Source organism: Mya arenaria, chromosome 13 (assembly GCF_026914265.1).
Source record: "Mya arenaria isolate MELC-2E11 chromosome 13, ASM2691426v1".
NCBI lineage: Eukaryota > Metazoa > Mollusca > Bivalvia > Myida > Myidae > Mya > Mya arenaria.
In genome coordinates, this window is record NC_069134.1 from 59,091,327 (window position 1) to 59,113,576 (window position 22,250).

General features: G+C 35.2%; 2 protein-coding genes across 2 annotated transcripts; one reads left to right on the plus strand and one right to left on the minus strand.

Moving 5' to 3' along the window:
- Positions 1-790: 790 nt before the first annotated feature.
- Positions 791-20,272, minus strand: LOC128213184 (protein Hook homolog 3-like). Its single transcript, XM_052918737.1, has 7 exons — positions 20,198-20,272; positions 17,360-17,445; positions 16,723-16,846; positions 14,810-14,861; positions 8,976-9,124; positions 8,645-8,695; positions 791-1,020 (listed from the first exon to the last, which is right to left on the minus strand). The coding sequence occupies exons 1-7, from the start codon at positions 20,234-20,236 to the stop codon at positions 964-966; spliced, it is 558 nt and encodes a 185-aa protein (XP_052774697.1). The 5' UTR covers positions 20,237-20,272; the 3' UTR covers positions 791-963.
- On the plus strand, positions 2,656-5,332 carry LOC128213176 (uncharacterized). Its single transcript, XM_052918727.1, has 2 exons — positions 2,656-2,737; positions 2,986-5,332. Exon 2 carries the CDS (start codon positions 2,989-2,991, stop codon positions 5,149-5,151), a length of 2,163 nt encoding a protein of 720 aa, XP_052774687.1. The 5' UTR covers positions 2,656-2,737; positions 2,986-2,988; the 3' UTR covers positions 5,152-5,332.
- Positions 20,273-22,250: the final 1,978 nt, after the last annotated feature.

The following is a 22,250-nucleotide window of genomic DNA, read 5'->3' on the forward strand; positions in this document are numbered from 1 at the left end:
TGTATATATACGTTGATGTTTAAAAAGCACCGTTTATAAAGATCATGATCTTAATATCTATTTTGGCATAAAGGACGATGAAAAGTATAAGAAAGATAATTGTGAAAATACATGATATGAGTGTGTGTGGGTTGTTTCCCCTACGTTATCGGCATTAATTTCGTTTACTCGATCGGCTTGTCGAGCCGGAGTGCCCATTTGTACCTGGTACAAATGAAGTCGTTTACTGTACACGAAGATTATAAGAAATATGTTTTGAATGGTATATGTGTATGTGAAAGGAAAAGTTAATAATTATACATAAAAAGGTGTTATTATGTTATTATATTATACAATTGACAGATGCATTCAAGGTTGGACATTGGAGGAATTTTCACAAAGAATGTCTGCCCGATGATCTCAAAAAACATCATGATAATTTACAAACGCTGGTGAAACTGTCAAAATCAGATAACACTTACAAACAATACAATTGTTATTTTAAATCGTTTTGCCAGTGGTGCAAAAAATATGAATTTAAGCCGCTTCCAGCTTCCGATTATCATGTTGCACTTTCTCTTTCATCCATGAAAGATTCTTCACCGACAGCGTCAAAAGTGAACTCCATTACTTATAGTATTTCGTGGGCTCATCAAGTTTCAGGGTTTTCTGACCCTTGTAATACAAATCAAGTAAGTTTTACCAAAAACGGTCTGTTGCGAGATTCTGGCAGACCGATTCAGCAAAAATCTGAAATTTTTAAAGAAGATTTGCTTAAACTTATTGCTCATTTCGGAAATACAACCAATATCTTGGATTTAAGATTCATTTGCATGTGTTTAGTAAGTTTTGCAGGTTTTTTGAGATTTAGTGAGCTTTCACATATTAAAAGGTCTGATCTTAAGATTTTTTCTGATTGTGCAGAAATTTTTATTTCTTCTAGTAAAACAGATCAGTGCAAAGCTGGCGAAAAGGTGATCATTTCTAGAACAGGAAAATGTTCTTGTCCAGTTTCTTTCCTTGAGAAATTTCTGTTTGAAGCTGAAATTAATGATAAATCATGTGATTACATTTTTTGTAATATCAGATATTCTCGTAAATTGAATAAGCATACTCTTTGCCCGGAAAAACCTATTTCTTACAATAGAGCCAGGGAAATTTTGATAACAAATCTAAAAGCTGTCGGTATTGATAGTAAACAATATGGTTTACATTCGTTTCGTTCGGATGGGGCCACAGCAGCGGTTGCAAATGGTGTATCAGAGAGATTGCTTAAAAAGCATGGACGTTGGAAGTCCGACAGTGCTAAGGACAGATTTGTTAGAGATTCGGTACAAGTCAAAATGAGTGTATCGAAAAATCTAGGAATTTAGATTATTCATTTTTTTCTTTGTATTTGACAAGTATTGAAATTATTTCATTTATTTTGAAATCATGTTAAGGATGGTTTGTTTACAAATATGACGAGAATGGTATTTAGTGTATTGTAAAACGAATAATGTTATACGAAGTATTAGTATGTTTATGTAAAAAGAATTCTTTTTCTTAGTCACTTGCGATGATCTGTAGATCTTTAGTTTAACTGGAGCAAATGTATAATTTGTTTTGTTTTGTTTTAAAAAACATATAGTAAAAGATTCCCCGTTCTTTTTCTTTCGATTAAAGTATCCCGTATGTAGCACACCTACACATGTGTTCATTTTATTTTATTATCCTTAAGGTAAATAACAAATTATTTATGTTTGGCATGGAATATAATGAAATAGAAAACATAAATGTATTTATTATTATTGCGGTATAGGATTATTAAAGTACTATTAGGTATAGGTCTGGTTACTCGTGCGTAAATCAGGAGTTTTCCTCGTGCATTTACTGAACTGAATTGGTTATTCGACGCTCAGATGGGATAGAGAAAACATTGCAAAATTGTCAAATTTTCATTATCTATGAATGTATTCAGATACATATAATAATATATGTTAAACATCATTTTGTCCCTTGTTTAAAATATATTTATATTTTCAGATTGGTATTTTTCTGTTACCATGGCAATGCGAGTATGGTTGAGTCTGAGAGTGGGTGCAGCAGTGGTTCCGGACACTTTATGTTAATAATTTTCATTATGAAATATGTATAAGAACTCTGAAGCCAGTAGTAATAATTTACTGGAAGTTGTTTTTTTAGAACCATTTGCTTTGTATGTGAGTGTATCTTTGATTAAAGTATCCCGTCTGTAGCACACCTACACATGTGTTCATTTTATTTTATTATCCTTAAGGAAAATAATGAATTATTTATGTTTGGCATGGAATATAATGAAATAAAAAACATAAAAGCCTTCAAAGCAGCTTGAACAAACAATGTCACATATTACTATGTGTGGCTCAAGACAGTTGTGTTTGATGGGCTTAATATGCTCTGTTTGTAGTAGTGTAATAATGTGGCAAAAAAATGATCCGTTTATTCAGTGCAAATTCAAACTGAAAAAAAAACCTTATAATTTTAATTTTATTTGTTCCATTTACTGGCCAATTTCAGAGATTTTATTATTATTTTTTTATTGTCCCCCCAACTCAAAATCTACTTTTTTCCCTGTAAATCGATTAATAAAAAATGCTAGCCTAATCATAAATACTTTGTTCAATGTCTTGTTTCTATTTATAGACCAGGAAGCTCAACCAAAACATTCCATTTCGTCAATAATTGGACATATAAAGAGGACAAAATAGTTTAGTTATCCTGAACTTTTACAGCAAAGGTAATTATTGATAACATTAGACAATAAACTAAGGTTTAAATACAGTATATTGTTATCAAGCTAATAAATGATATGATATATGTTTTAACATAAAACAAAACACTACTTTTCATTTCACATCATTTTCTTCACTTTTGGTTTAAATTTAGATTTTAATTTAAGAAAATGATCAAATTATATAATTTTCTATACCAACGCAAGGAAATCCTGGCAATATTACATTTTAAATGTCAAATAATGTTTTTCAGGCCATGGACAGAGAGAGTATGCAGCAGCTGTCCCTGCGTCTGTCCCGGGTGCTGGAGGACATTGGGGTCAGCAGGTACATCCGTACCAGGAGGAGGAGAACATGGCTGATGATAGAGACACTACAGAGGATCAGAGAGGAGTTTGATGATAGGAAGCTCACTACCTATATCTTTGGAAGCCAGACAGAGGGGACTACCACACTGGGGATGAAGTCAGATAGAGACTATTTGGTGTGTAATAATGACCGGCCAGTAATACTTGACTGGAGTGAATGGGGGCAGGGGAAGCGGAATCTTCTTGTGGTAAAGAATGAACAATCTCCACCCCAGCACTGCTGGCTACAGAATGTGAGACCTGACCTCCCATTACCAGTGACAGAGGTCAACAGGTGTAGTGACATGGTGGATAGTGAGGGCAGAGTGCTGATGACCAACACTTTTATTGAGCTGCATGAAAAAATTAGACAAATAAGCGCATCTGGAGAGGTGTTCCAACATGGTCCATCAAGAAGCTGGAATGAAATGGAAGATTTTATAGTTGCATATCACTGTACCAGCCTTCCTGAAGAGTGCAAGTTTCTATTCTGTAGGCCACGACCTGGTCACTGGCCCAGACCTGACACACTGGCCATGGCAAGACAGACCGGAGTGTTCCTAGTGCCACAAGGATACACTGAGGATCCTTCACGACCAGTCATGTGCCGTTCCACAACTTTTCATGTGCCTGTAGAAAACATGTATTATCCTCTGTATAAGCGGGAGTGGAGATTTTCAACATCTATCATGGAGAGACTTCTTGTATTTGATATGAATATAATACAGCATAAGGTGTATGTATTTCTGAAAATGCTTAGAAAATCAATAATAAAGCAGGTTGTTGATGACCGTTTCAGTACATTTCACGTGAAGACTGCAATTCTGTTTACAATAGAGACATATCCACCAAACATATGGAGTGAAGACAACCTTGTACAGTGTGTGATCTACTGTCTGACCACACTTCTCAGATGGCTGAAGATCAGGTTGTGTCCACACTACACCATCTCAGGGGTGAACCTGTTCACTGGAAAGCTGTTCAAACATGAACAGTACAAACTGCATTCTATGATAACAGAAATCATTTACAGCAATTTCCAGTGCCTATATACAATTGAAATGGATGATCTGGGGAGGAGAATGTCATCTGTGAATTCATCCCAAATTATTGGGGTTGACACTCGATGCACACTCTATCAAGTCCAAATAGTTGAATTGTACATATGGTGGGCAGCATCTTTTAAGCAAGTACATATTGATTTACTAATCAATGACAAGGGCGACTTATATCAATCTATGATAGAACTTTTTGAGACACTGAATGTTTTAAAGAACAATGGAACTAAAATACAACAAGAGACAGCTTCCTTGTTAATACCATCAGTTTGTGGAGCCCTTGCCTCCATTAAAGCCTCCAGGTGTATCTACCAAGGACAACCTGTCACACACAGCATTCTCCAGCTGTACCAACTGTCCTTTGACTCGGATCTGCTGTCCAGCAGACTGAAGTTTGCCTCCATGTTGTACTGCAGTGGGCAGTATGAGGCAGCAGCAAACTGCCTGACCTTCTGTGAGGGACTGATGGGGACTGCAGTGTGGCAATATTGTGGGTGTAAAGGAAGACAGGAAACACCACTAACCAATGAGTTCAGGAAAAAGACTGTAAACACACCATTCAAGGATATGTTACAGAAGTATACAGCCTTTGATGTTACTTTTACTCGAAATGATATCCATTGTGTTCCAAAACATCTGGTGTATGAAATGTTCAGAACAGCAGGAGATGAAGAGGGACAACAGAGACATCCAGCACATCACTATAAATGGATGGACTACATTGTAATTGACTGTGTCCCATTTCTCCACTACCTACAGTACCTCACACACACACAACTGAACCAACATGACAGAAAATTGCGGGCACTGAACAATCTTTATTTCTACATATTTTCAAGTGAAGGTCATGGTCATATAGACACAGCCTGGAACATGCTGGGCCACTGTTATGAACTGGAGAATGAACTGGATCTAGCCAGGGTCTGCTACACTGAGTCACTGCAGCTCTACCCAAGAAACAATGCAGCCAACTGGCACGTGGCTAGGATCATGCATCAGCACTTAAATGGCTGAAAATGTTTTCACTCAGCCTAGTTGATAGCATGAAGACCCAATGCGGTTAAAAGAAAGAAAAAAAACAACATCTGTATTATTGACTTATTTTTAAAGAAAATTACTTAAACCTTGAAATAAAAATACATTTTAAACTATATAAATGTTTATAACACTCAATTTAAACTAGAGCTATCACTGAAGGTGAATAATACCCCCGAACGCCGCCCTGATATGAAATTGCAGTCAGCTATTTGGAAAGCCAACCTATAAATGACAACTTTATTTTATGGACTATCGTCAGTTATTCATTTTTTTTATTATGTTTTTAAGTTAGAAAAAGGCTTTTAAACAATATCACAGACAACGCGAAAACTTTTTCTTCTTCACAGGACATTGCGACAGGTAAACTCTGAAAGTTTACCTGTCGCACCAAGTTTTTACCTGTCGCAATGTTACAAACAGTATTCAGTTACATCAGCCTAAACCTTGATTTTCAGCCTCTTTTTCAAATAAGTTTTGTAATTCCCCATTATAACAGGTCCAGATCTTTTTGGTTAGATGTGTCCTACAGTACTAAAATAAATAACAAAAAAAGCCAAACATCATGTAAAAAAAATCAATATTCGGATCGTATAAATGTCATAATTTTTTTCTTCCCTTGCCTCCCAAAAAGAACTCATATCTGGTTCGTCTACCCATGGAACAACTAGATCTTATTCTTTAATTCATCTTTAAATTAAAGATACAGTACGGTTATAAAATGTAATGAATTGTACTACAAGTCAAACTCAGGCACAACATTTATGCAAAAACCAAAGTAGAGTTCTTGTTATTGGTAATGTTAAACAGAGCGGAAAGAAAGTCAGCTCGGTATATTAATCATCATATTTAAATTAACACGATTGCCGGGAACCACTTCGCCGAAAATAAATACATACGGAATTTTGTAATTTCCGAACATTTCCGTAAAATAAAAGTATTAGAGTACGAGCTGAAATCGGAACCTTACGCGTTTTATCGGCTTTTACGGAAATATGTCGAAACGAGATTTACAAATAGTGATACTGTATACGGATTAACATGCTGAATAATCATGATATAATAGTTAAAAATAACTCTGAACATTTATTTAGAAACTGAAAGTAAATTTTCCGAAAATTAAACGGTGCTGACTTTAATTTTTCACCGGACATTGTGACCGACCAAAACAAAAGTTTCGTCTGTCAAAATGGAAATATACCGGACATGTCCGACTGTCCGACGGACATTCGCATTGTCTGATATCAGTGATGCTAATACTGAGATGTTGTTCTATTCATATGTAAGCATACCTAATGACTTCTGTTTATCTTTTTGACACTATTTAACCCCCTAAAATGTGCATACATAGCAATTTACAAATAGCGACATAACCGAAAGCAAAGCTATTTTTAGCGTATTAACGTCATTACGAAATTTGCATAATTATTAGTGTCTTTCAGACAACCTAAAATTCTATGATTCGCATTTTTAAAACTAATTACACAACAACTGCACAAAGCTGTTGAGCTAAATCTTGAAATTGTGTGCTAATAAGAGACATAAAAGTTAAATGATGTCATAGTTAATCCGTGAAAGCAATAAAATTCCGCAATAATTAGCGAGGTGTTGACTGAGCCGTGACTGCTTGCCCTAATTATCGGATTTGTTTTCAAACCAGTAGATGCGCTTGATTTATGACAGTGGCAGAATTGATTATCATGCAGGTCCCATGGGCACTGCTTACGTCATTTAAACAAGAGGCACATCAGTGCCTGTGCTCCACTGGCCAAAAGGTTCAAGCAAAGACCACCTAACGAACATTTTCGTCAAGTTTCATAGAAATATAATCATCAATTTTTGAGGAGAACTTATTTAAAAAAATTTTTTACTTTAATAGCTCTGGCTGCCATGTTGTGCAGTGGACCGAAATGATTTGGGCAATTTGAGTAAAGGAGCACCAAACAAACATTTCTGTCAAGTTTTATCGAAAAAAGGTCATCGGTTTCGACGACAAGTCGTATAAAGTTTTTATTATTTTTTAGCTCTGGCAGCCATGGTGTGCAGTGGACTGGAACCATTTAACAAATTTTGGTTAATGACCATCCAAGGAACATTTCTGTTAAGTTTCATCAAAATCTGATCATCGGTTTCTGAGAAGATGTTCTTTAAAGGTTTTTCTATTTTTTTGCCCTGGCAGCCATGTTGTGCAGCGGACCGGAACCATTTGAGCAATTTTGGTTAAGGACCACCCAAGGAACAATTCTGTCAAGTTTCATCAAAATCTGCCTATCCGTTTCAGAGGAGATGTCGTTTAAAGATTTTGCTATTTTTAGCTGTGGCGGCCATATTGTGCAATGGACCAGAACCATTTGAGCAATTTTAATAAAGGACCACCCAAGAAACATTACTGTCAAGTTTCATCAAAATCTGCCGAACCGTTTCAGAGGAGATATTGTTTAAAGATTTTGCTATTTTTAGCTCTGGCGGCCATATTGTGCAATGGACGGGAACCATTTGAGCAATTTTGGTAAAGGACCATCCAAGGAACATTTCTGTTAAGTTTCATCAAAATCTGATCATCGGTTTCTGAGAAGATGTTCTTTAAAGGTTTTTCTATTTTTTTGCCCTGGCAGCCATGTTGTGCAGCGGACCGGAACCATTTGAGCAATTTTGGTTAAGGACCACCCAAGGAACAATTCTGTCAAGTTTCATCAAAATCTGACTATCCGTTTCAGAGGAGATGTCGTTTAAAGATTTTGCTATTTTAAGCTGTGGCGGCCATATTGGGCAATGGACCAGAACCATTTGAGCAATTTTAATAAAGGACCACCCAAGGAACATTACTGTCAAGTTTCATCAAAATCTGCCGAACCGTTTCAAAGGAGATGTCGTTTAAAGATTTTGCTATTTTTAGCTCTGGCGGCCATATTGTGCAATGGACCGGAACCATTTGAGCAATTTTGGTAAAGGACCACCAAAGGAACATTCCTGTGAAGTTTTGTCAAAATCCGCTTATCAGTTTCAGAGGAGATGTCGTTTAAAGTAAAAGTTTACGCACGCACGCACGCACTCACGACGGACAATCTGTGACGACATAAGCTCCATGGCCTTCGGCCAGTGGAGCTAAAAAAAATATTTTAAAAATAAATCGTAAAATCATAAATTCGCCACTTTTGCGATTTTGTTGCAATTGGCAACAATGGCGATTGCCAGCGGGAACCCTGGGACAAGGTAAATTGCAACGGACCGACCAACAAACCAATCGACCGACCACAGGGTGACTCCAATATACCCTCGTCAAACTTCGTTTGTCGGGGGTATAACTAGAAACTTTTGATTTCTTCTTAATAGAAAAAGAACCAATACATGTATTTACAATATTATTAATACCCATTTTCCAAAGTAAATTAATTTACAATTCAGTTCAAAGCTATCACAGAAAGCAGATTACTCATTGTCTATCAATTTAAGCTATCACAGCAAGTCATACCTGTTCTCCTACTTCAGAGTCCACATCTGTGGCAATTTCTTTGGTCATCAGCTGGAAAGGATTACGATATGTCTGATTACAGCTGCATTCCTATTAAACATGGCATTATGAGCTGATCTCACAGCACTGTAAATGTTCGATATATATTCTGGGTTTTTTAAGGCAAATCATTGATGTCACCAACTGAAAATTAAGCAAATATTTTTTTATTTATGTGCGCCAATGATTGAATTATGGTGCCAAACATTTTTAATATTTGCAATCACGACCAAAAGGAACAAATAAGGAAAAAAGAACCCAACAAAATTCACCCAATCAACAGTAAGCTAACCTCTTGAATGGCGGTCATGACGGCGTGTTGAACAGATTCTTCCATTGACATAATCCGCTGAATGTACTCCTGTTTTTCCGTGCAGTTTACGGCACAACCAAGAATCAGCTGTAACAGTCGCCCAAGCTCTATATGGTTACTGCTCTCCCCTGTAAGTATAAACAGATAGTGGAATGATAGTTCTGATGGCAATTCACCATGAAAATACTGATATTTATATAACATTCACTACACACGCAAGAATCAGCTGTTATAACTGGCCAAGCTGTATATGGTTACTGCTCTCACCGTAAGTTAAAACAGATAGTGGAATGATAGTTCTGAAGGCAATTCACCATGAAAATTTTGATAATTATTAATATAACATTTACTATACACGCAAGAATCAGCTGTAATAACTGGCCAAGCTGTATATGGTTACTGCTCTCACCGTAAGTTAAAACAGTTAGTAAAATAATAGTGCTGAAGGCAATTCACAATGAAATTTCAGATATTTATATAACATTCACTATACACCCAAGAATCAGCTGTAAAAATAACCGTCCAATCTCTATTTAGGCTAATGCGCTCATCTGTAGTCTTGAATAAATAGTACTACAGACAATTCACCATAAAAATACTGATCAAACATAAAAATGTATCACATTCGGTGTATCACCATTTACTCAAGGATATTTTGTAGAAACTCGATGTGGTTATTACCTTCACAGACAGTGCTGAATATAATTCACCATTAAAATATGATTTAAACCAATACCACTCTCACTTGAAATGGAAGTATTTTGAAAGCATGCAAAATGACTTATACATAACTTAAACTATACGTGTTTAGTCGTAGAACAATGATATTGAACAATCAGCATTAAATATAAATCCATGCAATAATGTTTCTTTCTAATACACACATCATCAAATACACAACTGTAACATTTTCTAATTAAATGAATCTTTGTGCTACGATTCAGGTCAAAAGAATCTTGTATGATTTAATGTTTTACAACCTAACAACAATAACTAAAGCATTAATCAGTATGTTTTTCAGAAAAGGTCATCATCGTTGATGACAAGTCTCTTGTCCCAACATTTTTTACAGCTTCACTTTATGACCTTTTTTATACACAGAAGAAAACCTGTAACATGTATCCTCATAAAACAGCAAGTAGACAATAACGCTTGGGCCTAAAAAAACCATTTTGTGTTCTTGTTACCCATCCGATCCTAGGAATAAGGTGCTGACCCTACTGTTTTTTAGACTGTAGGAATTATTTTTCTATTATTATTATTTTTTTTTAAATTTTAGTCTGTGTTTTATATGTAGATTAAACCTTTAAAAAGCTTTTTGCAGATGATTACTATAACCCAATCCCCCGATACTGACGTTACATTCTTTCGTTCTTATATAAAGCCTAGTAATAAAAGTTATAAAAAAGCCTAACTCACCTATCTGTTTTTGAAAAGGATGTAACCTTGAAACCAAATATATCTTTTTCCTTTTTGTTTTAATTCAAAATCACCGGCTGGAAGCAAGGGAACCATGAAGCAGATGCCACAGCTTGTCTGTTATGTGTTTTTTTCCAGTCGAAAAATAAGGGTATACTTTTAAGCGATTTTCAAAGCCAGAGTTATGGGCCTTGCAATAAATGTGATTATAGTAACTGGCAACATGTTTACCAACTTTCTATGAATATCTTGAATGATGTTTTATTTATTGCCAGAATTTCTGCATCTCACGGACAACATACAAAGCCAAGGCTACCACCGTTCCTCTTTCCTTCGAAACTCAAGACAACTAAAAATTAACAACTTTTCTTCACTGGGATCTGTCTCCTTAGATAAGTCAAAACTTATAGTAATTAACTCACCATCCCTTTGGCAAATCAATTATTTGAGGGATGATGCCTGATTTGAGCCTTCAAACAAATCCAGAGCTAAAATAGAAATGTGCTTAAAAATCACAGAAACTGTAATGTGTTATATCCCTAGACACTGATATAGAGCAATTAACACTTTGAATGAAGAACCATTCCTATACCAGTCTCAATGCATTTCAACCACATGGGTTTCCTTGGCAACCTAACACTCTTAAGCACTTTTCAGATTAAAACTTGATGGTATTTGAACAAAAAAACTACATAACATATCTAACTTTTAAATGTCACTGCAGTACACTGGGTTCAGGTTGAACTTTTCAGATGTGTCAATTTCTTGAAAGTTAAAAAGACAGAATTTGTCATCAATACGCAATAAAGTAGACTGACACAATATATAAGAAATCTTGTTCACAGACCGATTAGAATATAACCTACATTTTCAGGCAATAAAAATTGCAGATAGGCAATTATTAAGTAGTAGACTTAATCAATAAGAATGACAACTTTTGAGTGCGTTTAAAGGTCCGCCTACTGCTACTCACCCAAAACACAATCCCTGTGTCAGATTTTGCATTGTCAATGTATCAGCTAATGAGGCTGTATCCTAAGTTGCTACACTCACTCCACCCATTCTTAATCATTAAGATTTTTCTTCATGTCACTTTACTATAACATATACCAATATAAAATTATGTCCCATTTCATGATTAATAATTTGGCAAAAAACAATAAAAACAACAAAATTACAAGCATACCGTAATTCATACAAATATCTACAAAAACACAAATCACAAACAAATCCGTTATAACCGTTTAATGCTGTCTCTGAATATGTTATTTTTCTCTGAGGCGAGAAATTCCAATAGTGCCACAACAGTGTCAATGACAGGTAGTTATTGCAGACGGACGGTGTCTGTCATTAGGTCACCAATCAATAAACACCACACTCAGTTTTCTAACATCATCAATATGCAGCAAACAATTAAGGCCTAAAAAAATAATTCTGCTTCGGGTAGCCAAGCCCTACCTAGGATAAACACCCTGACCCTAACGTTTTATTGTCTATTTGTAAAAAAAAAAATGAAAATGTTTGTTTTCATAATATGTAGATTAAAATCCTTTTACGGTTATCACTGAAGATTACATTAACGCCATTCCCCAATGAAGGCAATAATGTTCTTCCATTTAGCCTAATATTTTTTTTTTTAAAAGTTAGCCTTATAAAAAAAAAACCAGTCTATCAACCCTACCTGTTTCTGGACAAGATTTAACCCTAACCACACCTTTTTTAGTGTGGCCTGAACTGAAGTCATATGTCTTTCAAAGGATTCATTCACAATTATACGGCCAATCACCAGAATTTTTTATTTCGTGTGAAAAGTGATCAAACTGCTTTAATAAAAATTCCAATGAGTTTAAATTAGAGCTCTTTTGTAATAATTATTTAAATATGAGACATTTTACCTGAAAGTGTTAACTTAGTAATGCTATTGAAAATTCAATAATTTTAGCCTTGGATCTTCAAATTTCGGATTTAATAAGCATCTGCCAATTGCTGATTGGTGCTTGTTCATGAAAGTAAGTAAAATAACTCAATTTTAACAATTTAAAATGAAAATGTTATATGAAAATAATGAATATGAACTTTAGAGAATAATATGGCAATTAAGAATTAATTGTGATAATATGAAATGATTATACAGGTACCCAGTAAATCCCTTCAAATATAATAGTTTTTATCAAGAACTCAATCTTCAAGGGTTTTTTCAAGATTCCATGGACGGTATAAACAAACCCATCTAGACAATAATCTCTATTTTAAATACCTTAAATATGAATTATTTAAATCTGGCACAAAATCTTTAAAATGAAAGGACAATTGATGTCTACAGGTGGAACTTTATAATGTTAAGAAGTTTTAATGATATCATGTAATTACACCACAGATAGGCTTCTTGTTAGCTATTTTCAAAACCATGACATTAATGTTTAAACAAGTTAAACTTACACAACAGTACATACAGTATTTTTCATTGTTTGTACTGCATGGCACATACTGAATTAACAAGAGATGTTTGTCAAACATTATGGCCCCCCTGAGCGCCATGTTGTCAGGATTATATGGACAATTGAATGAAATATGCATGGACTGAAATGACAGCTGATTTGTCACTGACATTGGATGCCGTTGAGGCAGTTTTAAGATTATGACCATTCAAAGTTTGAGGATAGAGTGTGTTATGACCATGACCTTTGACTCTATGACCTTAAAATCCATAGGAATCATCAGCTGGTCACCAAAAATCTAAATGTCAAGTTTGAGGGCCATGGGTGCAGGCATTGACAAGTTATCACACAGACAAGCTTCTTTTCGTACTAGGTCACTGTAACCTTGACCTTTGACCCCATGACCCCTAAAATCATATGGGGTCATCTTAAGGTCAGACACAACACCAAGTCAAGTTTGAGGGCCATGGGTGCAGGCATTGTCGAATTATCACTTGAAACATTTTCGCATTCAAGGTCACTGTGAACTTGACCTTTGACCCAATGACTCCTAAAATCAATAAGTGTCATATCCTGGTCAGGCCCAACTTCCATGTCAAGTTTGATGATCATTGGTTCAGGCATTGTTGAGATATCACTGGGAGAAGATTTGTTAACTTTTTTGTGATAAAGGTTACTGTGACCTTGACCTTGGCCCGATGACCCCCAAAGTCAAGAGGGGTCATCTACTGGTCAGGCCCAACCTACATGTCAAGTTTGATGACAATAGGTCCAGGAATTGTCAAGTTTGCTTTCAAGGTCACTGTGACTTTGACCCCTAAAATCAATAGGGGTCATCTACTGGTCAGGCCCAACCTCAGAGTCAAGTGTGATGGCCATGGGTGCAGGCATTGTCGAGTTATTACTAGGACAACCTTTAACCATTCAAGGTCACTGTGACCTTGACCTTTGGCCGGATGACCCCCCAAAACAATAGGGGTCATCTACTGGTCAGGCCCAACCTCCAGTCAAGTTTGTGGGCCATAGATGCAGGCATTGTCGAGTTATCATATGGACAACTTTTTACCATTCAGGGTCACTGTGACCTTGACCTTTGGCCTGATGAGCCCCAAAAATAGGGGTCATCTTCTGGTCAGGCCCAACTTCCATATCAAGTTTGATGACCATAGGTCTAGGCATTGTTGAGTTATCACTCGGACAAGCTCTTAAATTATTTTACCATTAAAGGTCACTGTGACCTTGACCTTTGACCCGATGAGCCCTAAAATCAATAGGGGTCATCTACTGGTAAGACCCAACCTTCATGTCAAGTTTGATGACCATACGTACAGGATTTGTTGAGTTATCACTCGGACAAGCTTTGGTCTACCGACGGACCAACCGACCGACCGACATGCCTGTGCAAAGCAATATACCCCTCTTCTTCGAAGGGGGGCATAATTATGGGAAAACCCAGAATGAACAAGTTCCGAATAGTCTATTCAGTTTGTGCTATTAGGAACAGCAAAAAGTTTGATAAAACATGTTTGTTTTTTATGTTTTGAATAAAAAATACTGTTGTTTTATTCCCTTTTAATTGAAGTCATAAAAGTTTTCAACTGCCAAATAAAGTTATAATCAAAGAGAACAAATAATCAACAGTCTTAAACATTTTATTCTAAGAAGGCAGATTGGTGCCAAAATTTGTCTCCATGAGAGCAGAAGGGTGCTAAGTTGCTAACAAAAAGGACATGGTGCAGCCCCCTTTCCATAACTTTTTAGCTAAAACCATACAATAAACTGAATGCATAAATGACTACTATTCTAGATTTCTAAAACAACTAGCCCTTTCCCAATTTCAGGGATTCAATTCATTATTTGAAACTAAACTGTAAATATATAACTTATTTTACCATATTTAGTAGAATACATGTAAATGAAGTTAACATATTAATTGCAAAACGTATGTGTACATACCTATAGCATTCACATCCGGCATCTGAAAGTCATGGATCTGTATACCCAGGATCTGAAATACAGCCAGGACATATTATCCCTTTGTTATTAAAGGTACATTCTGTGGATTTGAAATTATGTTAAGAAGCATTTTCTCATTTTACAAATCTCATAACAATCTTTAAAACATTTTAAAGTCTCTGGTACTTTTATGAGGTCCCAATAATACAAATAAAACTGTAAACAAGTTTATTTTAGGGGGTCCCTGAAAAATCACAGGAAAATGGAAATGGGTCCCTATGCAGAAAAATATTTGTGGGACTCTGGTGTTCTGTGTAAGGGAAATCCCTGATTATCCATTCAAGATGTTTCATAAAGATTGTCTACTTACCCGGTAATAACTATCTGTAGAAGAGTCAACAGATGCCGTAGTGCTCCATCCAGGATTTAAAAAGAGCAGGGTGCTAGGTCAGAAGAGGCGTTTTTGATGCGAATTGAATTGGGGCACTTGCAAAGTTCAATGTTAAAATTATATTGTGTAAGTGTTGTGACTACTTTCAATACTAATAGCTTGTTATGAATACCTTAATTTTGTATTAAAATTAATTCATAAAATTATGTACATTTATCTTTTTTGTATTTATTTCTGAAAATTGACTTGACTTGAGATGTCCAAGAAATACATAATATAGTTCAAAATCATCAAAGTCAGTTCTGTCATACAAAAGGGCACAGCAGGGCATAGTAAAAAGGCAGTAGGGAGTCGGAAAGGGGCAGCAGAGTACTCTCCCCTGTTATTTAGGCCTAGCTGGAGCACTGGATGCCAATTGCCTACCCTAGTGAGAGTATCTTTTTCTAAGGTTTCAGGGCACAGAACACAGACAGAATGTAACTATGCATTGAACTACATGTACCTTGGGTCACCGTTCTTGGATGTATGCCAGTGTATAGCAATGTCACACAGTATTTTTAGTTGTGGGGCAGGGTATTGAACCCCTGGGTTGACACTTGATAATCAAGTGTCTCACCCCTAGACCACAGAACCACCACAATGGCATGAAGAATCATAATCAAACTATATAGCAGCATAATGTGAAAAACAAAAATCATGTTCTTTATACCTAAAATGGTGTCATTTTTCACATTCATTGTAAATTAGCACTATTTTACCAAGCAAAATGCTTGTCCAATATGAAGCACAAGAATTGAAAGAGATTTTTCTGTACAAACCCCAGAATGGCCTGATTGTTAAATGGTAAAAATTCCTGGGTTGATTGGTAAGTGCCCACTAGCCCACAGATACACTACAAAGGCATGAAGAATTATGATCAAATTATGACAGCATACTGTGAAAAACAAAAATCTTACTCTTTATTCATTAGATGGTGTCATTTTTTCAATTTCATGTTTAACCATTCCTTGTAAATGAGCAATATTTTACCAAGCTAAACAGAATCTCTCGTCTCACTCAATATTAAATACTATATCACCCTAAGTTGAGTTCACATGGCAGATCAATCACCTAGTTCCAAAAACGGATTGTCAACCAAGTTATTGCACGTGTGTTTTCCTTCCTCTCCACTAAAAATACTTATTTAGTCTTCGTGGAAGGATGTTAAACAGTGTAAGTACTATACACTGAAACCCTTAAAAGAACCAGGGTAGCTCTAACCAGAGTAACATTTTGTCCCATAAGCTAACAAGACTGATACTCTCAAAGGGGCTGACATCAATGGATAGCTAGTGGCTTCATAAAACTCCCCGCCTGAGTCTGTTTAGTTCTGTTGTGAAACTACATCTTAATAACTTTATTGGAAAAATATGCACTTCGAGGAGAGGAAGTGAAAACATACTGTGCTTCTTTATTATATGTTATTAAAATGTATTCATTACCACCTCTTGACTTATGACAGTGAACCAATGTGAAACCATACCTCAATATTGTACTCGAGGATGCCCTTGAGAATTTTCTTCAGGTTGGAAACCTTCAATCTCCAGTTGGTCACATCCTCTGTTTTTACCCTGCTCAGCCATGAGTCCGTAAAATAGTCAGGGGCACTGAAAGCATTTTTTTATATCATAACATAATACTATTTTGCTAGTCCACCAGTTTGAGATAAAGCATTTGCCAGGCATTTAAATGAAGATCAACATGTAAATTCAAAAAAGTTTAAGTATATCTAACTTAATATATATATTTTTTAAAGTAGCCCTAAGTATACTTTTCATGGAGTCTTTCTTAAACCACTCAATAAAATATTACTGCAGATAGGGAAACTGTGAAGTATCATCCTAAACAGTTCTCAAACGTCCTTGAGGTAATATATTGAAAATGCTGCATACAAGCTGCATGTCCAAATAGATACATGTGTCAAGTATAAATATTGGATGCATATATTGTTCTTTATATATCTATCTTGTCAGACTGGAGTGAGCTTCTACATGAAATTGAATTGGTAAACAATTCTGATGAATAAAAAAAATCAAGAATGAGTCAAAAGGAACAGTTTGATTATTTAAATAGCATGGTTCTATTAGACCAACTAAAACTTCCTAGTGTGGCGAACTCACATTTGATGCAGCACCTTTGACATGGCAATTCCATCACTGAGCTCTTCTGCGTTGCCGTGAGGAACATCCAGATTAAATGTCTCCAACTGAAATAGCGGTGAAAAAAGTTAATATTCATTCCGTCAGTAAAATTCAGTTAATACAAGGGACAAGAATTCAATCATTTTGTCTCTTTTTTGATGTAAAAGAAATCTTCTTTTTGTGTACTGATGTCATCATGTATTCATATGACTGCTTGATGAAATATTACTGAGAAAACACTTGAAGACAAAAGCAATGTGCGTTGTAAAGCATCGAGCAGCTAAAAAATACACAGAATGCCTTGAAATATTATAAAAACCCTACATAAATGTTGTCAAATTACCTTTGGATATCAACTGGAAAGAGGATTTACCGTAAATTATTCTTTCGTCAAAATAAGTTCATCAGAACACATGGATTTCACGACATTCACCCACTATATCAAGATACATTAACAACTATTCACTAATTCAGGGCCATTGAGAAGTATGCTTACATCCAAAACAAAAATAAATTTACTATTTTGTTTAGTTGATACGAATTTAAATGAATTTTTTTTAAAGAAAGATGAAATGTTAAGATATTTTTTGCATACCCCGCTTTGTCATTGAATGCTGATGTAACTTTAAATGTTTTGTTTGCAAAATGAGCGTTTGGGACATCTGACCCAATTCATTTATGACAATTTACGAAAGCAAACTATTTGTTTGAATAATTTTGATGTTTTTTCAACTGTTTTCATTATCTTTGGCTCAGTTAACACATTCAATTTAACTTTATGAGCTGCTTGGTGCATTTAGGCACACATTATGAAAGTTTTTCCATGTTTTCTCTGTAAATGCAGGGTTCCCGCTGGCGATCGCCAAAATCGCAAAAGTGGCGACAACTTTTCAAATTTGGCAAATTAATGAAAAATATTTTCTTACAATGACGTAAGCGGTGCCCATGCGGCCTGCATGAAAATTGATTCTGTCGCTGGCATAAATCAAGCGCATCTGGTGGTACGACAACAAATTTGATAATTAGGGCAAGCAGTCAACACCTTGCAAATTATTACAGAATATTATTGCTTTCACTGATTAACAATGACATCCCTTTGACTATTATGTCTCTTATTAGCAAGCAATTTAAATATTAAGCTCAACAGCTTTGTTGTTGCGAAATTAACATGTTAATTTTAAAAATGCAAATCATAGAATTTTAGGTTGTCGGAAAGTCACAGTGATAATTATGCAAATTCGGTAATGGCATTTAGGCGCTAAAAATAGATTTGCTTTTGGTTTTGTCACAATTTGTAATTGCTATAAATGCAGCATTCTAGGGGGTTAAACAGTGACAAAAAGATTAACAGAAATCATTCGGTATACATGGTTACAAATAAATAAAATTACATCCCATTTGATAAGGCTTCCAACAAGTTGGCTGGAGTAAAGAGTAGAAGAATTTCTACTACGAAAGAATGGCCTGAGTTTGACAATGTATATTTCTTTGAGTTTCCATTTATTTTAAATTTATCTCATAATTTCATAATTGTATTTTTTAATTCTATGACACTTATCAGTTTTGTATGCAGGCGTTAGACTAAAGTCAACATATTGATATGTCACATTTTTTGCAATATATATATATATTTTTTTTATTTATATACTTGTTCATATATTTTGTCAATAGAATAACAATTTGCTAATATCTTGTGCTTCATGTACAACAAAAATATTATGTTTTTGCACGACAATGTGCTAATTAAATGCAATCTAAGGCTCTTAAAATGCTTAAACCCAATTAGCTTCAGGCGGCCTCTCCCCTTCTTAATCCCCAAAAGGACGCTGCCCTGGACCCATAAGGGGGCCTTTTGGGGCCCCCCTTAACCCCCCCGCGAAAAAGTGGCAACAACTTTTAAGAACTAGGAGGGAACCTAGTCCATATAATTGTACGTTTACGGATTTTTTTTACGTTTTTTGATATGGCAAATCCTTCACATACAAATTGTTTAGTATCAAAAGTGGGTAGTTATTCCGATCGGGATTCCGGGTTAAAGCATTTAACATCTAAAAAATATCATAAAAACAAGAATTATTACCAGATTATGTTATTTTATATCAGTTCCATACATATGAGTTTGACGTGTTTTTTTTAAATTTCTTGCTGTCAAAACATAGCGATATATACATGATGGGCACCTGCAAGGCTTCAGGGCACAATTTTTAAACAATCAGAATGTTTCGGCCATGGCCGAGTTGTTTCAATTGTATTTACGAGGTCTATCTCGAAACTTGTCGGAGGTGGCCGAGTTATTATGATTGGGTTGAGTTGTTTCGCTTGGCATAATTGTTGTCTGTGTCAGTCAACTTTCGTTTTATTGGAAAGGTAAATAATGTGTTTTAATGCATTAAATGCTTGTTTTGTGCAAAATAACTTTTCACTTACATGGTAAAATATGAATATAAACCTTTATGATCAATTTAAACCAAAATACTTTTTCAAAACACCCCTGGTTTTTGCACAAACCCGTTTAGACCTTAGGGATTGGAAGAATCCCGTATAACAGGTCTATAATTTTAGACTAGGAACCCTGAAATGGTTCATCATAATGCATTTCCGAGTGCCCCAAAGCACATAGCTTGTCGCTTTATTGTAAACAAAGCATAAAATGTTAGTTCCTTTGTTCTACTTTTTGCTTGAAAAGGTTAACCAGCCTGTTAATCTAACCATGAAACAGAAAAAACAACAACTGTTTTGAGCTTGGAAAACCTGAAGAAATCGATATGAAAAAAGGTTTTACAGAAACAAAGTATAAAATGACTGTAACTTTCTTACCCACACAATTAAACTTTCGCAAAGAACTTCTCTGTCCATTGTTTTGGTATTTAAATCATTTCAAAAACTATTTTGACAAGTTGCAAGCTGTAATTGACAAGGGAGATAACATTTCTACTTCCGTATGGACTCGTTTTAATTTCTGTCTTAATCGATTAGGCTAACCTAAACTATTTCCTTTACGCTGACGTCAAGAATATTGTGGCCAAGTCAAGTCAAGTCAAGTCAATATTTATTTATTGTCGGGTACTATCATCAACAGTTTAACATAAGCTATGAATAGCTTTTGACCGACATAATAAAAAAGCATAATTTATGTAACTAATATATCACACACATCAGTGCATGCAAATAATAATATTCAGTACAGCATGTACACTTGAAACAAATAAATAATTCTTATAATAAAATCACAAAAACATATTTGGCAGTTGATAGACATTAGGCTGTATATAAAATGTAGGTAAGTTAGCATCATTCAAAGCATAAGTTAATCGAAAATACTAATCACAAGGTAATACGACAATGCATTTAGCATGGGAAATAAAACAAAAGAAGTCACAATTAATTAACATTATTTAAATCAAAGATACATTGAAAGAGACCAGCTGCCTAGGCAGTCTAAGCTCGCTAGGTCCCATCCAACATATCTTTGATTAAGACATTTTACAGCATGATATATGACAGCATTCTTATATGCAAAATGAGCATTTGCAGTTATCTCCGCTCCATGCCCGGACTAAACTCTTGAAATGATTAAAATTAGTTTCTTCCCTGAAATGTTGCGGAAGGGAGTTCCAGAGTTTAGGGGCACCGGAGCTGAAAGAATTGCACCCATATGTTGTAGTTCTTACAGTTGGGATATCAGCCATCATCTTATATCTAAAGTTAAAGGAATGTTCTTTTATAACCACTAAGTCATGTAGATACATTGGACCCTGCTTGTGGATAATTTTATGGGTTTCTATAGCAATGGACCTTAACCTTCTAAGCTTGAGAGTTGGCAACATTGATTTAGATAAAAGTTTTGGGTAATCAGATGTGTAATCATTGTATATAAATGTAACCCGGTGCTAATTTGCCGTTTTTACTATTTCCTTGATAGAATATTATGTTGTGGAATTAGCGTTTTTCACGCACGGAGATTTTCGTGAGATGTTCTCACTTCAAACATTACTTTTGGGAGACATCTTGTATTGTACTTTTTAAAGTTAGGAGTTTTAGCATTATGATATTTGGTATGTATTGGCCCTTCATTGTTTAATTCTGCATTTGGTGCAATGAGTTGTATTGGATGCTTTGTTTGTATTTTCGGAGCAATTCATGTATTTTCGTGGTTCTTGTGAAATACTAGTTCAAGATAGCAGTGATGTCTCTTTCTTGTCTTTGTTGCACATTTTGCACATGTTTATAATATGTTGATTTACAGATTAACAGTACACTGACAACACGGTTATGGGGTGAGATAGGAGACGTTTCGAGATATTTATAGGACATTTGGTTCCACATACCTGTAAGTTTTCATTGTGTTTATGTTAGGTCATATCATACTATTTTACCATTATACCTTGTTACGGCCACTAGACGTATTACAACTTCAGTATTATTTGTGTACAAGATTATAATAAAGTAACATGTTTAATAGTAAAAGTATTAACATGCAATGTATAATTATAACTATGTATTAATTGTTATTCCATTGTCTATTTTCAGTATGTTCAGTTATATTATAGAACGATACAGTTGTGCTACTCGTGGAATACACATATGATGAAAAGATATTGTAGTTGTCAATTTATCCACTTCAACCTTAATCCACCTGGACATTAAACCCGAACCTTACACGTCGACTCTAACTTTCTATTTACCGGAAATGTCGGCATGTTACAAATGGCGCCCAACGAAGTGTGTGGATTATTTTGAATTTTAGTGGATATTATCATATACCATAGTGAACAGTCATATTTACTGGATTTAATTAACATTTTGGAATATTCTATCATTGTGGAGCATCTTAGTAGTGAACTTTTTTTGCATCAACAATGAACTGGAA

Excerpts from the sequence above, each read along its gene's own strand:
- LOC128213184 (XM_052918737.1), bottom strand. The coding sequence starts at position 20,236 with ATGGACAGAGAAGTTCTTTGCGAAAGTTTAATTGTGTGG. Across the intron at positions 17,446-20,197 it reads GCGAAAGTTTAATTGTGTGG|TTGGAGACATTTAATCTGGA; the intron begins GTAAGAAAGTTA and ends CCGCTATTTCAG. Across the intron at positions 1,021-8,644 it reads ACTCTGAAGTAGGAGAACAG|CTTCAAACAGAAATTTCTCA; the intron begins GTATGACTTGCT and ends CATTAATTTCAG.
- LOC128213176 (XM_052918727.1), top strand. The coding sequence starts at position 2,989 with ATGGACAGAGAGAGTATGCAGCAGCTGTCCCTGCGTCTGTCCCGGGTG.